Below are 13,490 nucleotides of genomic sequence, written 5' to 3'. Positions count from 1 at the left end.
TTTCTTTTTTAGCCTTCACCCCAACAGTGGTTTCTCACTACCAGTGTACAATGACAGGTAAGAGGCGTGGGCTGGCGACGCACTTCACTAACAAGCGTCCCTTTGCTGGTTATCCTGCCATTTTAGACATGAATCACAGTTAAGAATGCCAGTTTTATCGTGCGAATTGTTTTCCTCTTGTTTGGATGTGTCCCAATGATTGAATAATTACAGCAGACTTGATTTCATATGCCTTTCCTTGAAAGAACTACTCTAAACCAAACCTTTTCTCCTTTTTTTTTCTTTTTTCTTTTTTTTTCTTTTTTTTTTTCTTTTTTAGGGAAAGGAAGTAGCATTTATCTTAAACTGAGTAGTTTTTAAGCATCAGTTATAAAAGCTTTGTCATCTTCCATTTCCACTGGCCTCTAGGGGGTATGTTTTCTTAAAGTGGGCAAGTCTGTGTTTGAAGACAGATGACTTCTGTCTAGTAATGTCTCTTACTGAATCCATGGCATCCTGTTTCAATGTGACAGCCTTAGTCAGGGCTGATATGACTTCAAACCATTCTTAACCTCATTTCCAATTTTAAAAATAGCAGCTAGCATCGTATTAACTAGAGCTTTTCTGATGGCGTATCAAAAGTATATCTGCTTTTAGTTAGTTCCTACCACAGATCCCATTCTACCACAGATCAACATTCTACTAGTTGAGTCAGAGGAAAAGAAGATGGTGAGATTGCCAGTGGGGCCTAGAACAAGAAAATACAGCTTAAAATGCTTTAGCACCAAGCACTGGTGTTCAAAGCAAGATAAAAGGAAATATGTTTTTAAAATTTCATTTAGACTATGCACACCTTTTCTGAAAACACTTCCAAACCCTTCGAAGTTGTGTTGTTTTGGGCACCAAATTAATCAACTGCAACAACATAACAATTCTTCATAATGCTATGGAAGAGGAAGGCACCGCAGTTCCTTACTTCTGAATATGTAAATTCAAAGGGCAATTTCTTAATTATGTTGTCCTTAGCAAATGATGTATAGGTGCCTTCTGAACTGAGATGCAGCCAGTTTGTCCTCCAGTGGATGTCAGGCTGCTATGGCCTATATTCTAGAGTAATTGAAGCTACAAGATTTTTATCTTGTCGTCTTGGACCACAAAGTTGTGCGGTAAAGGGAAGAATCACCAAGAGGAGCTGCCAGGCAGAAAACCTCCTCTGTACTGGTTAACTGGCTAATGAATAGCATATTAAAAAACAAACAACAATGGATTCATTTATATGAATATGTACATTGCATCTTCTGTCCCCAGAGAACAAATCTGTAAATGACCAATGAAGATATAAAATGATGGAATAGATAACAATACACTTCAAATTACTGGACTACACGGTATAGACATTTTTCTTTAAAGTCAAGGCATAGGAGCTTTTGCATCATGAAACCATGTGTGTTTCCCTGCAGATTTATCTAAGGAATGAGAAATGGAAAATCGTCGTCTTTTTTCCTTCTTTCTCCATTGCTTCAATCCATCCCCTCCTTCCCATGACTCATGTTATCAGAAAGATTATAAAGTATAAAGGGGGAGGGAACCCTTCTTCCTTCAAACTGAATGTAAAGATTAGTACGAACCCCAAACTCAGTGTCTTATTTTTATAACCTGTCTTATCAGGTTTATATTTCTACCACAAAGTTAGTTTACCTCGGCTAGTGTTGCCAACTTAAAGAACTTAAGAAGTGAATCTAGTCTCCAAAAAGTGAGATTGGCTTAAAAATTGAAGTGTCAACATTGTATATTTTCAAAAGTCTATCCACAGTGCTTGAAGGGTATTAGTATATACTTTAACGGATGCTCACATAACAACATGATGCCTGGAGAAAGAACTTTAAGAAAAACCCCAAATACATGAGAATCATTTCATACTCTTGTAATATTAACTCTTAGTGTGATGAGTTCCCATGTCCAGCTGTAGTTCAGGGTTATATGATATAACTCTGAACAAGTTGCAACTCTACCTTTTTTTTTTCCTCTGGCATTGAATATTCTTTAATAACGAGGGAGGTGAGAATACATGGAGCCCATCATTCTAATTAATGTTTGGACTTTTGGGAGGGGGAAAAAGGGGGATCTGCTAAAATACAGCAAAGTAAACAATCTATATTAATGATTACTTGCAAAAGTGACTTTTATAAACTAGAGCCTTCATCGCGTTTTCCTTCACTCATCCATGTGTGCCTGACAAATCCTCTGAAAAATGACAATTTGTGTATTTGACCTAATGAAATTAATTCTTGGATGGAGATTTCACATGCTGACTTTAATCTCTGGCAATTTCATAGCATAATTTTTTTAAATTATGAGTTTTTACTCCTATAACGCTACTTTCCTTTAATTATAAATGGTACCCTGTGCATGTTTTGCAAATCTTTGTTTAAGGTCGTTTATATCGGAGTTTTTGGCATGTTTGTGGGCGTTATTAAACATTTTATTAAACCTTTTTCCTTCTTTGTGTTTTGTTTTTTTTTTTTTTTAACTTTTAAACACTGAACTATTTCTAGTAAGTGGTTCTGTCTTTTTTTTTTTTTCCCCCAAATAATTTTCGAGAGTAATAAAACCTCATTATTCTGGTTAAAATTATATATCCAGAACAGAATTAATTTCTGTCTCTGACTTAACTTGTGCCCTCTCTAATGAAAGGCTTCTGTAAGAAAGCTTTCTGTCTGTTTTGCTCTGGTTTTTGTGTCATAGAAAACTGTACATAGTTTTCCGTTTGATTTCTTTTTAATGGAACAATATGTGATTCACCCAGAATCCTGCAAAGTAATCCAGCCTGTCACATTTGACTTTACTTGAAGAGTTGTTCTTGTGAAATGCTTGGGTCCCCATGCTCTACAAGCATTTAAGCTATATAATCATATATAGATATATATTAAAAATATATATACGAAAAGTCCTGCTGACATCTGTGGAACTATTGCATGCCTAAAGCTGAGCGCACATGTGTTTCCAGGTGTGAATTTTGTTATATTTGATTTAAACCAGGATTTAAGCATACCTAAGATTTTTTTTTTACCATGAGATTTCATCCCATTGTCAGATTATGCTAACTGTGTTTGGCCATGCTTAAACTACAGTGAACCCAAATGCAGAAGTTCCAGTTTACAGCTGGCCAGTGCAATAGCTGGTACTAACGCGGTGTTGAATATTATTTTGAGCTTTTTTTTTTAACAACCCAATTTATATAAATTCCTAAGGGAGTATTACAAATATGAAAAGGGCTGCTGAAGACATGTAATATAAAACTTGTTGCAAGCCAATGTTCTGTCATATGTGAACTGTCCATATGTGCGTCTCTAAAGTTGCTTCATTCGTTTGCCTATGCATACTGTATGGTATATTCAAAGCATTGCAGCTGTTTTATCTCATCAATCTGTTACACAGTAATTAGTTTCCTTTTCTGTTTTCCTGGGTGTGTAGCTTGATGCTGAGCCTTGGATAAAGGAAAGGGACTATATGATTCTGGTATTCTTTCTTATGCTTCTTGCATAATCTATTGTTGAATCAAAGTGAGAGATGGGTGCATCCATGTAAATAAGAATTTCCTAGTCCTCAAGAACCCGAAAATGAGACCTTTTATTACTAGAACCTGGAGGGTCAGTAGTAACTATGAATTGAACATTTTTGGGTGGGTAGCTTCTGACAAGCATAGCTATTTCTGAAAATGAAGATCAAAGAGCTATTAAAATTTAATGTATGTTATGCAGAATGTGTAAGCCTTTAGCTATATTTCCTACTCTCCTTCTTTTCATATGTATGATTTATAATTTATTTTCTGTAGCACAGCACTGTTTCTGCTCCGTGCATTCTGTGAAAAATAACTCTTAATTGACTTTAATCCTCAGTTTTAGAATAGATTGCTTGTCATCTTATTATTCTTTATTTTTAATGCCAAGATGCTTTTGTGACTCAATATAATTGACCTTGCATAGTAATTTCTCTGTGCTACATAGAATGCTGCAGCAGTACTTTGCTGGTCAGCACTTGAGTCTTCACTGTTGTGTTTTTCTTGTATCAGATTTACACTGAACACAACTCTGTGCTTACTTCAGATCTGTTCTCCGTACTGTTTACTTGACTCGTTTCTACTGCGCTTTCGTTGAGCAAAAGAAATGTATTGGAAATACAGTGTTAATGTTTAAAGAGAATAATGACAGATTTTAGCTGCAGCTCATGAGAAAGAGTAGTTAAGAATTTGAAGACTTCGGGGTGGTTGGTGGGGGGAGGGTTGTGTTTAAACCTACTACTAATGGCATTTTTAGGTAATGTTAGATATGTCAGTAAAGTGAATCTCAAGTGTTAGAACTTGCTAATATCCAGTCCTACATCAGTGGTTATAAGGAGAGGTCGTTCTCTGTAATGTTAATATCCTAAGGCATGTAGTAACTGTTCAGTATATCGGATTACTAAATTCTGCTGTTCATCTGTAAAGATTAACCCTGTATCTGTCCATTAAGTTGGGTCAGTTTTGATGTATTTAATAACTTGTGAAAGTTCAGTGATGAGATTTCTTGGTTATCCTATATCTTCTCCTAAAATCATATGGTGGTTCTGTCATTTGACTTCCTGTGAGCACAAAGAAGTGCATTTTTGAGTAATAGTGGGTTTATTCTTGTGCTGGAATTTCTTTTTAACTCAAAGGAGGATGATAATCCGGTAATGGAAGGCTAATTTGGGCTAGGTATTCTTAATAAGTAAAATCCTCTTCTTCTTTTAGTTTGTATTTGTTGGAAGATTGGTGATAACTTTCTGAAAAGTATTTTTTGGGGGGAGGTGTAAAAAGAAATTAGTCTCCGGTAGTTATACATAGATTGAATCTAACTTAATGGACAGCATGTTGAAAGTTTTTACTTGAACAGAGTTTTTAATCCTTTTACTAAACAACTTCCTGAAACTTTCTTTTCGTCTGCTTAGGCATTGGAGAGAAGTATTCAACATGGGAGCCAACCAAACGAGAGTTAGAATTGCTACGACACAACCCCAAGCGGAGAAAAATAACCACAAACTGCACCATAGGTAAGTTCTTCAAATCCTTTCTGAAGCTGATTCTCAGCCACTTGTATGTTCAAAATTCTGTGTTGCTTTTCAATAAATATTTTTACCCTGAGATAATTGTAGGGGATTTCCTTAACCATCAGGAAAACAAAATAAGTTTATTTTACATTACAAACAAAAGTAAGCTTATTTTACGTTACCTTTTTCTCACTGTGGAAGGATATTTGCTCTGTCACTTCAGGTATTGATGATGATTCCCCTGTGTAACAGCTACAAAACAGAACTTTTTTTTTTTTTTTCAATATCCATTTAAAGACTTTAGCAGAAATCAGTGATGTTATCTCAACTCAGTCTTCATCAGAAATCCCATGCAGTTGTATGAAGGAAAATGCTGTAGTTGAGATGTATCCCTAACTATAGCAGTCTATCGGTAAATCTTGTTTTTAGCAGACAGAATAAGCACAGTGATATCTTTCTGCTTCATGTTGCAAACTCTTCAATTTCGTATTGACTCTGAAAAGATGTAATTTGTTCCCCAGTGTGTGTCAAATAGCAGTTTCGAAATGCATATCAAATGTTTAATGTTTAGAGTTCAGTAGTCTGGAGCAAAGCATTCTGAAATGCGGGCATATCTACTTAATAGCTGCAGAGTATTTGGGTAAGGGTGATGCAAATGAACAGCATTTTCCAATTTTTTTTCTGCTCTCTTTAGGTTGGGGGAGTAGGGTGTTAAAACCAGCTTCCTGACAAGCTCTAATGAAGATTATTGGGCATTTTCCTATACTGTTAAATGCACAGTATACATTTAACATTACATCACATTAAAATGGTGAAGGTACAAGGTTGGAGATGTAGCTGTAGACTTTGGAAGTAAGAAACTGTTTAAAAAGTTTTTTTCCTAATTTTTAAGCTACTTACTGTTTTATGAGAATGTGTCAAGCTTTCAGCACATTTGCTTTTGTCAAAATACACTGAACATAATTGCTAAAACTTTTCTAATGCAGTAAGTCATATTTAATCCAAAATATGTGTAGGTATATTTGGAAAAATGGACTGAGAAGCACAGAGTAAATTGTAGTAAGTTGAAAATGCGTGTAGAATGGTAATTCTAAAGAAGGGACCTATGCATTTGCAGTTGTGGAACAGGAAAGACAGTTGGAAAAACATCTGGACTTTCAAGCAGCCTAGGAAAAAATAACTAGGCAAAGATTGCTTGTATCATGTTCACATTGGGATTTTGTGTTTCATGAAACTCCAATATATTTTGTAAAGACTGTTACGAATTACTTAGGATAATAGAATTGCGTAGGGCAAAAAAAAAGTTTGATAGCATTCTGAAGGTGAATGTGACCTTTCTGAAGAATAGAAGCACATTTCTGTGTTTCTCTTTCCAATTTGAAAGAATGCTATGCCTGCTCTTAAAGGATTTTAAATTTTTCAGTCTGTTTTAAAAGGACGTGTCTGGTTGCATGAAATCTCGTACAACGCTGCATGGGTGGGGGAGCGCTCACGAAACACAGGGGATAAGGGAAATGACTGATCTCTCTACTTCTGCAGGCATGCTTTTAATAATTTCTCCTACTGAGCCCTGGAGCTGTCTATGTGCTGAGATTTAGAAAGAGAAAAAAATCAAAGCACCCAAGAAATATAATGCAGTTTTGGGCTACAGTTAAAAGCAAAAGACTAGGTTTCTTTCACAAAAATACATTGGGGTTTAGCTGAAGGAAGAAAAGACCTGCCATTGTCCTTGAGCCTTTTCTCTCCATCTAACCTGCTGCTAAATATATATCTGCTTCAGAGTCTTTTTCCCTTCACTTTCCTCACATTGACTTGTCTGTTTGCAGTTTCAGATCAGTGAAGAGCCTATATGCAGACTGAAATGCTGCAATTATCTGGACATTCCCATTTCTCTCTTTTTTCCTAATACTCAATTCTTTTGACATCAAGTTTTTATCAATCCCATAGCAGATATTAGTGAATCCAGTTTATCTTCTGAGGTAGGTAAATGGCTTGGAGAATAGGCATAATGTCCAGTTTTATTGGTTCTGAAAATGAAGATGATGTTGATAACCATCTATAAGTATTGCACATCTGTTAATCAGCTCTGTTTACGAAAGAGTCTGTTAAAGCTGCCTTTTCTCTATAAAATGCTCTCTGCAAAGCTATTTTAAGAGGAATGCCCGGGGTGTTTGCTGCATTCTGTCTTACCTCCAGAGATACACTGATGTTAGCTGGGAGACAGCGTGTTTAACTGCTCTGCAATGACCTTCTGAAATGGTTATTGTGCCAATGCCTGCTTCAGCATTTGTGTAAGACAAATGTATTAGTGTTATAACTAAAGTAAGTGGGACAGTACTCTAGACAGGCATGGCCTTGAAAGGATGTACTTAACTTGTATGTGAAGGGCTTGCATATGATTATTAGCCCTAATAATAAAATACATTTAAATAATGTTCTTTGTATCTAGAACACACTTAGGGGGTAAACTATGTTTTGTTGTAGTTTCCTGTTACATTTTATTATTTACATGATACTCATTTAGGTGAATGTTTTACTGTATGGCAGAATCCTTTTCGTACATAAAGGGATTATTTTTTTTATTCCAGATTTGTAGCAATCTCATGATGCTTCTCAAACAGCTGGATGTGTCTGCTACTTTTTCTGAGCTGTTTGAACTTTTATACAGCTGCAGGATCCTTTGTCTCCCATTGGCACCATAAATTAAATCTGAAGAACACTCAGTCATGAAATGAATATGTTGTAATGGAGGATTGAGCTGGTAGTTCATTAGAGGAAATACTGTGCAAAACTCTTAGCTTTTGATTTAGTGAAATGAAATGAAGTTTCTACTTACATGACAATTTGAAACCTGTTAATGAGGGAACTTCTTGTTCACATCCTCAAAAAAACCCCACAAAAAAAAACAAAACCAAAAAAACCCACCGCAACAAAAACCCAACTTGACAAAAACCCATAAACTTTGCCTAGTTTTCTTTTAAAATGGTGTGTGTTTCCATCTCATAGATTTTTTTCCAGGTAGTAAGAAGACAAGAGTAGGTAGCTTTGCTTGAATCACTGCTTTGCCATTGAGCAAATTGCTCTTCAAATGAAAACTCGTGTTGGGCACTGCTACCGGCTATAGAAATTGTGCCGATTCCTGCCTTTTGGGAGATGAACAAAGGGCTGTTCCCAAAGTTGCACATAAGCGTCTTCAAAGTGACTTGGAACACGCTGTTAACCAAGTGGAAACGTTGAGCTAGCTACATGCAAGAAGCCATGATGAAAAATACTCACATAGTGTGGATTTTATGTGGAGCATTTCACATTCTGATGTCCTAGCAGACTTGAAATGTTGATGGAGTTTCAAGACCTCCAAGAAGAGTGTATAGTCTACTTGGAGCATAAACATATGCTCTTTGGTAGCAATATCAGCTTAAGACATTCTCAGCCCTTGTTGTGTCCCAGATGCTATAGCATGCTGCCTTTTTCATTGTGCTGGCACCGTTGTTTTCTGGTGAACTAGATCAGGCCCCAGGAATGGCATATTGCAGGAAATGCAGAGGGTGAGTGGAAAGTAGAAATTTCCCAAGTTACTTTATGTTGTTCTCAGCAGCAGTACTGAATCATGGCCTAGACTATTCAATTCATAGAATCTTTCTATTCACAGAAATGCCCATCTTGATTTTGGGTTGAAGCTGGTGTTTCAAGTGTCCTATAACCACAAAACCTTTTCTATGGAAAATGAGATAAGACTTAAAAATTATTAAATTAGATTCTAACACTGTAAAAGGAAAATCTGATTTTTTTTTTTTCATTCTCTTCTCTGTGAAGAAGCCACCCTCAGGAAGTGAGGGTAGTGACCAAGCTCCAAGTTCACAAGCAAATTTTTTGTTACGGGGTTGGACTAGAAGTGGAAGTGATGCAGTGTATCTTTTGGGAACTCTTTTCCAAAGCTGGTCTTGCTCTGCTATCATTAATACCCCCAGTAGATCAGTTCTCCTGAGTACATGAAGTAGTAGCTTGGGATCAGCTGGTCTCTGATTAGCGTATGAAGTGACTTTGTGGCTAAAGATTGCTGTATTAACAATCGGAAGGATGAGGCTCCAAGGCACATGGGTAATTAGCAGGAGCCACCTGGGATTCCCAATTGCAGTGTTGCAAAAGGGCAGAGGGGGGATAGGCCTTAGGAGACCGAGCAAATCCTTTTCAGAAAGAAGGACGAGGTGGGAGGAGATGGCAAAAAGAATAGCTACACAGGAGTAGCAGGTGGGTTTTGCAGCTGTGCAATGCGAAGCGGTGTGATGTGACAGCAGCACGAGTGGAATAAATATTGCAGCAGAGCTCCCACGTAAAGGTGGCAAAGGAAGAGGAACAGTGGCCTGGAAAATATTTCTGGTTCTCTAGACAAGCTACCAGGAGCATTTCCACTTCTGTAGAAGTAACGGTAGCTTGAAGGTGTTGAAGACCACATTAGTACTTGGAAGTTTTTTGTGAATGTACCAGCTTTCTGGTCTGCTTTATCTAGTTGAATGCTACTTAAGGTAGCTCAAATGGAAAAGTGGAATGAAAAACATGGGTTGGTACAGCACCAAATTTTTAGCTGTAACTTAAAAGTTACTGATTTGTAAGCAGTAGTACTTTTATATTTGAAATCATGATCACACAAAGTGCCCTTGACTAGAAGTCTTTTTGATTTTTTTTTTTTAAATTATTTTTAGACTGCTGTGTGATGGAGGAAAAGAAAACCACCTTTAAGACTACTCAGGTGAATGTTTCCTCTGTGACTATTTTTTTCATCTAACTTCACAATTAGAATGTTTATCTGGTTGGAAAACTGTTTCCTAAAAGGCTGGATTAGTAAAATCAAAAAACGCTACACTTCTATCAGGGAGACCCTTGTGTTCCTGTTATACTTCATCATGAGCTCTGACCATTGGACTGAGTTGTATAATATTTTTTTCTTAGGTCTAAAATTGATAAACCTGATAGTAAAAATAAATTTTAAAAAACCTTCTCTTTCAAAGCTCACAGGGATTTTTTTAAGAAAAATTAGAGGGGCATGAATCTTTTACGAATTCTGAAACATAAGCTGTGATTTACTTGCTGAGGTTTGTAGAGATTTGCCTTCAGAAAGTCTTGCTAGGCTTCTGAAGTTTACGTCTTTTGCAGTATAAAGTAGAAAGCTGTCCTCAGTAAAAGACATTTCAAAAAGAAATTCCAGATTTGATATTTCAGTAGCCTTTTTGTGTATTGATTGTTGTCTGAGAACATGTCACCTAGTTTTCCAAAGCTAGTGCCAGAAAGCAATTTGCATCACTGCTGAAATGTCACTTTGTATGGTTTATCTTCACAGCAGTCATTGAGTTACCCAGGAGCAATTAAATCATAGATAAGCTTAGGGGCGACCATATTATCACTGAAGTCCCTGCAGTGTTTACCTGCTTGGAATGAGCTAACTTTTGTTACAGTAAGTCATCTTACCTTCACATTTGAAGAGTTTGCTTATTAACAGTACTTCTTCAGAATGCGTGTTTGATCCCAGGCTAGCTTCCCTGAGGAACAAAGTGGGGTTTTCTGCTCTTACTACCTCAGTATGTGATTGAATTTTAGCCCGTCTTTCAGAAAGGACATAAGCTGATGTCTTTCAGTATATGAGTTGTCCTGTTTATGTCTTTGTTCCATGTCATGGTTTTGCAGGGCCATACTCTTTAATGAACATTGAGAGCGCCAACTCTAAAAAGCATTTCTGATAAAAGAGGGGAGACTTCATTATCTTTCCTTCTCCCCTCCCTCCATGTTGATGCTACGCTTTAAGCAAAAGAACTAACAGTATACTACCGGCGAATACCTGTTAAGGGTGAAGACATGCTGCAGCTAAGGTAGACAGCTTTCTTCCATTGGGGACAATCCTTTTTTTTCCTCTTCACCCTAGTGCACACTTCCCTCTAATTCCAGCCGCACGGTCCCACCCTCGCCGTGGCATTCATTCTTGTGCTGCCAAGCTGGTTGCAGAGTCTGTTCAGTTCATTAACCTGGCAGAAAACATTGTGGTTTTTGTTGGTGGTGGTTTTGCAAGGGGAACATTCTCCTGCGTTACTGCACTCCACAGCTTGACAAAGGTTCTGACACATGCACAAAGCTGACGTGAGGAGGGGACGGCACAGGAATGGGATGCCTGGCTGGGAGTAAGGGGGAAACCTCCTTTTGCTGACAAGGAGCCGCGCTGCATCCGAGCATTGTTTGTCTACAGCAAGGCCAGGAAAGATTAACTGCTCTTGGATTGTCACCTTAATAAGGCTTGAAATTAGAGTAAGCCAGCAAGTCAATTTTAAACAGAAAACAAACATTTCAGGCTTTTGAGAATCCTATGTGAAAAGGACAAATTCTTTGAGAAGCTGGCATCAGTGATAATGTGGCTTATGTTGTTGCATATTGAGCTTAATATTTAAGTAAATATTACAGAATTACATTAATTTCTTGTTGCCTTCTAAGATTCTAAAATCAGTTATCTTGTATTTTATCAATTTACTACTTTTTTAAAATCAACTGGTAGTAAGGCTGAAATCTAAGTGACATTTTTGGCTTATGCCATTTACTGTTCCTGCTGTAGTATACATGGCTCTTCCTTTACAGCCTTTTTACAATCCCCTTTCCCAAGAGAGAAAAAAGCTCTTTGGAAGTAACTAATATAAAATATTTGCCTATCTATCAACTACTCTTCAATCATCAAGCAAAAGAAAGTTGCAGAGCACGTTTTTCAGCTTGTAAAGATTAGTGAAAGAAGGATACCAATTCCCTTTACAAAGAACTTTTTTCCCAAAGGGTTTAGTCCTGCTTTCAAGCAAAAATGCTGTAGCAAGTTGAAGTATAAACTGGTTAATATCTTTTCTCCAGGGAGTATCAGGCAAGAGTAGTGGGACAGCTTGGAATAGAAAATCATGTATTCAAGGAAATCATGGCTAGTTTTGGCCCCTGTTAGGCCTCCCAATATTTTTTGGTTGATCTTCTTGCAGTAGTGTATGGATTGTTGAAGAAACCACCAGACCTAACTTCTGTAGATGTGGAGTATTCTTAGCAGCTCTTAGAAAGATGATACTTTGAGATTGTGTGTTTTGCAATATCTGTGTACAAAATAAATCCCATGCCTTTGCTTTGTTTCCAGTAAAAATTAACAAAATGTCAAAAACGACTTTGAGAAGTTACCTTGAAGCTTGAGCTTGGTGGTAGGTTGGCATTGGAAACAGCTTTTGCAGTGATGTGCTAAATGTGTTCTGGAGAAGATTCTTAGGTTCAGGGGTCTGCTTGAAGGTTTTAATTTTCATGGCTTTATGTGGGAGCACTTTAGTTTAAAACAGAATAGCAAGCTGAGGAGTCTTGCTATAGCAAGTCGGAGCAGTAGTGGGTTTTCATGCAGGTTTTAGAATACCTTAAAAATATGTATATATTAAGTCATGAATGGTTTGACTTTTTTTTCTTCCTGGCAAGGCTTGTTTGCATGTTTTATTAGTGGAGAAATAAGAGCAGAGAGAGACACCAATGTATAGGTATGTGCATAGCTGCCATAATAGAAAATATTGCAGATAAATAAATGTTGACCTAAGCATCAAAGTTTCTAAAGCCAGAATTCTAATCTCTGGGGGTATTTACCTCAAATACAACCCCTGCAGACTGTACAAAGTTAAAACTACTTGTATGTGAAATAAGCAGATTGCAGTTGGAGTTGAATTTTTCTGATATCCGGACTTGGAAAATAGCCATTCATATTACTTGCATAGAAAATATTTTAATTTTGTAACTCTAGGTGGCTCTTGGGGATTTGAGACAAAGGAAGATGCACTGTGTGTATTCACAATGTGAAATTCCTTAGAAGACAGGGTTCTTAATCCACAGCTTGGATCATGTTCCAAACTTCTAACTCAAACCTGATTTTCCTCCTCTGGATTTTTTTTTTTTTTTAAGTGAATCCATGGTTGTTAGTGACCCATACACTTAATTTTTAGTTTACAGACAGTGTTTCAGTTTGACTCTTCTAAAATAGTGTTCTGCACTTCTTCAGGTAAAACTTCATCATTTGGCACCAGCTAGGTAGCAGTACAAAAAAACCCAGATTTTCCTCTCCTAGATGCTGATTCAACTTTCAACTGTAAAATGTTTGCTGACTCGATTATTTGTCTTACCTGTCGTGCTCTAATGGTAGTTAATTTTTTCCCTGTGCTGCTTTCTTCTCTAAGTCATTATATAACTTCAATATGCAGTCAAAACACTAGGCTTTTAACATGAAAAATGCAGTAAATGTTAGTCACTTGTCATCATCTGCTTGAATAGGTTCTTATGGGAATGGGAGGTTTCTTACCAAGAAAATCCCAACAGCAATGTATAACCAGAATTTGATTCTGGCCCTCTGAGCAAGATACCTTTATTTAGATAGAGTTGGTTTTGTTTGTTTAAAACTAAAGAAAATT

General features: G+C 36.9%; 1 protein-coding gene across 1 annotated transcript in view; it reads left to right on the top strand.

Annotated features, from left to right (window-relative positions):
- The window catches only part of USP22 (ubiquitin specific peptidase 22), a gene marked incomplete at both ends in the record, with an annotated part of 111,010 nt that overhangs the window by 53,750 nt on the left and 43,770 nt on the right, over window positions 1–13,490 (top strand). The window contains 2 exon segments of the mRNA XM_082006748.1: window positions 13–57; window positions 4,948–5,049. Of these exon segments, the coding sequence (XP_081862874.1) occupies window positions 13–57; window positions 4,948–5,049 (147 nt within the window).

The sequence above is a fragment of the Phaethon aethereus genome (assembly GCF_964289735.1).
Source record: "Phaethon aethereus genome assembly, chromosome: 15".
NCBI lineage: Eukaryota > Metazoa > Chordata > Aves > Phaethontiformes > Phaethontidae > Phaethon > Phaethon aethereus.
The sequence above is the reverse complement of the archived record's forward strand: the minus strand, read 5'-3'. Positions and strand labels throughout refer to the sequence as shown.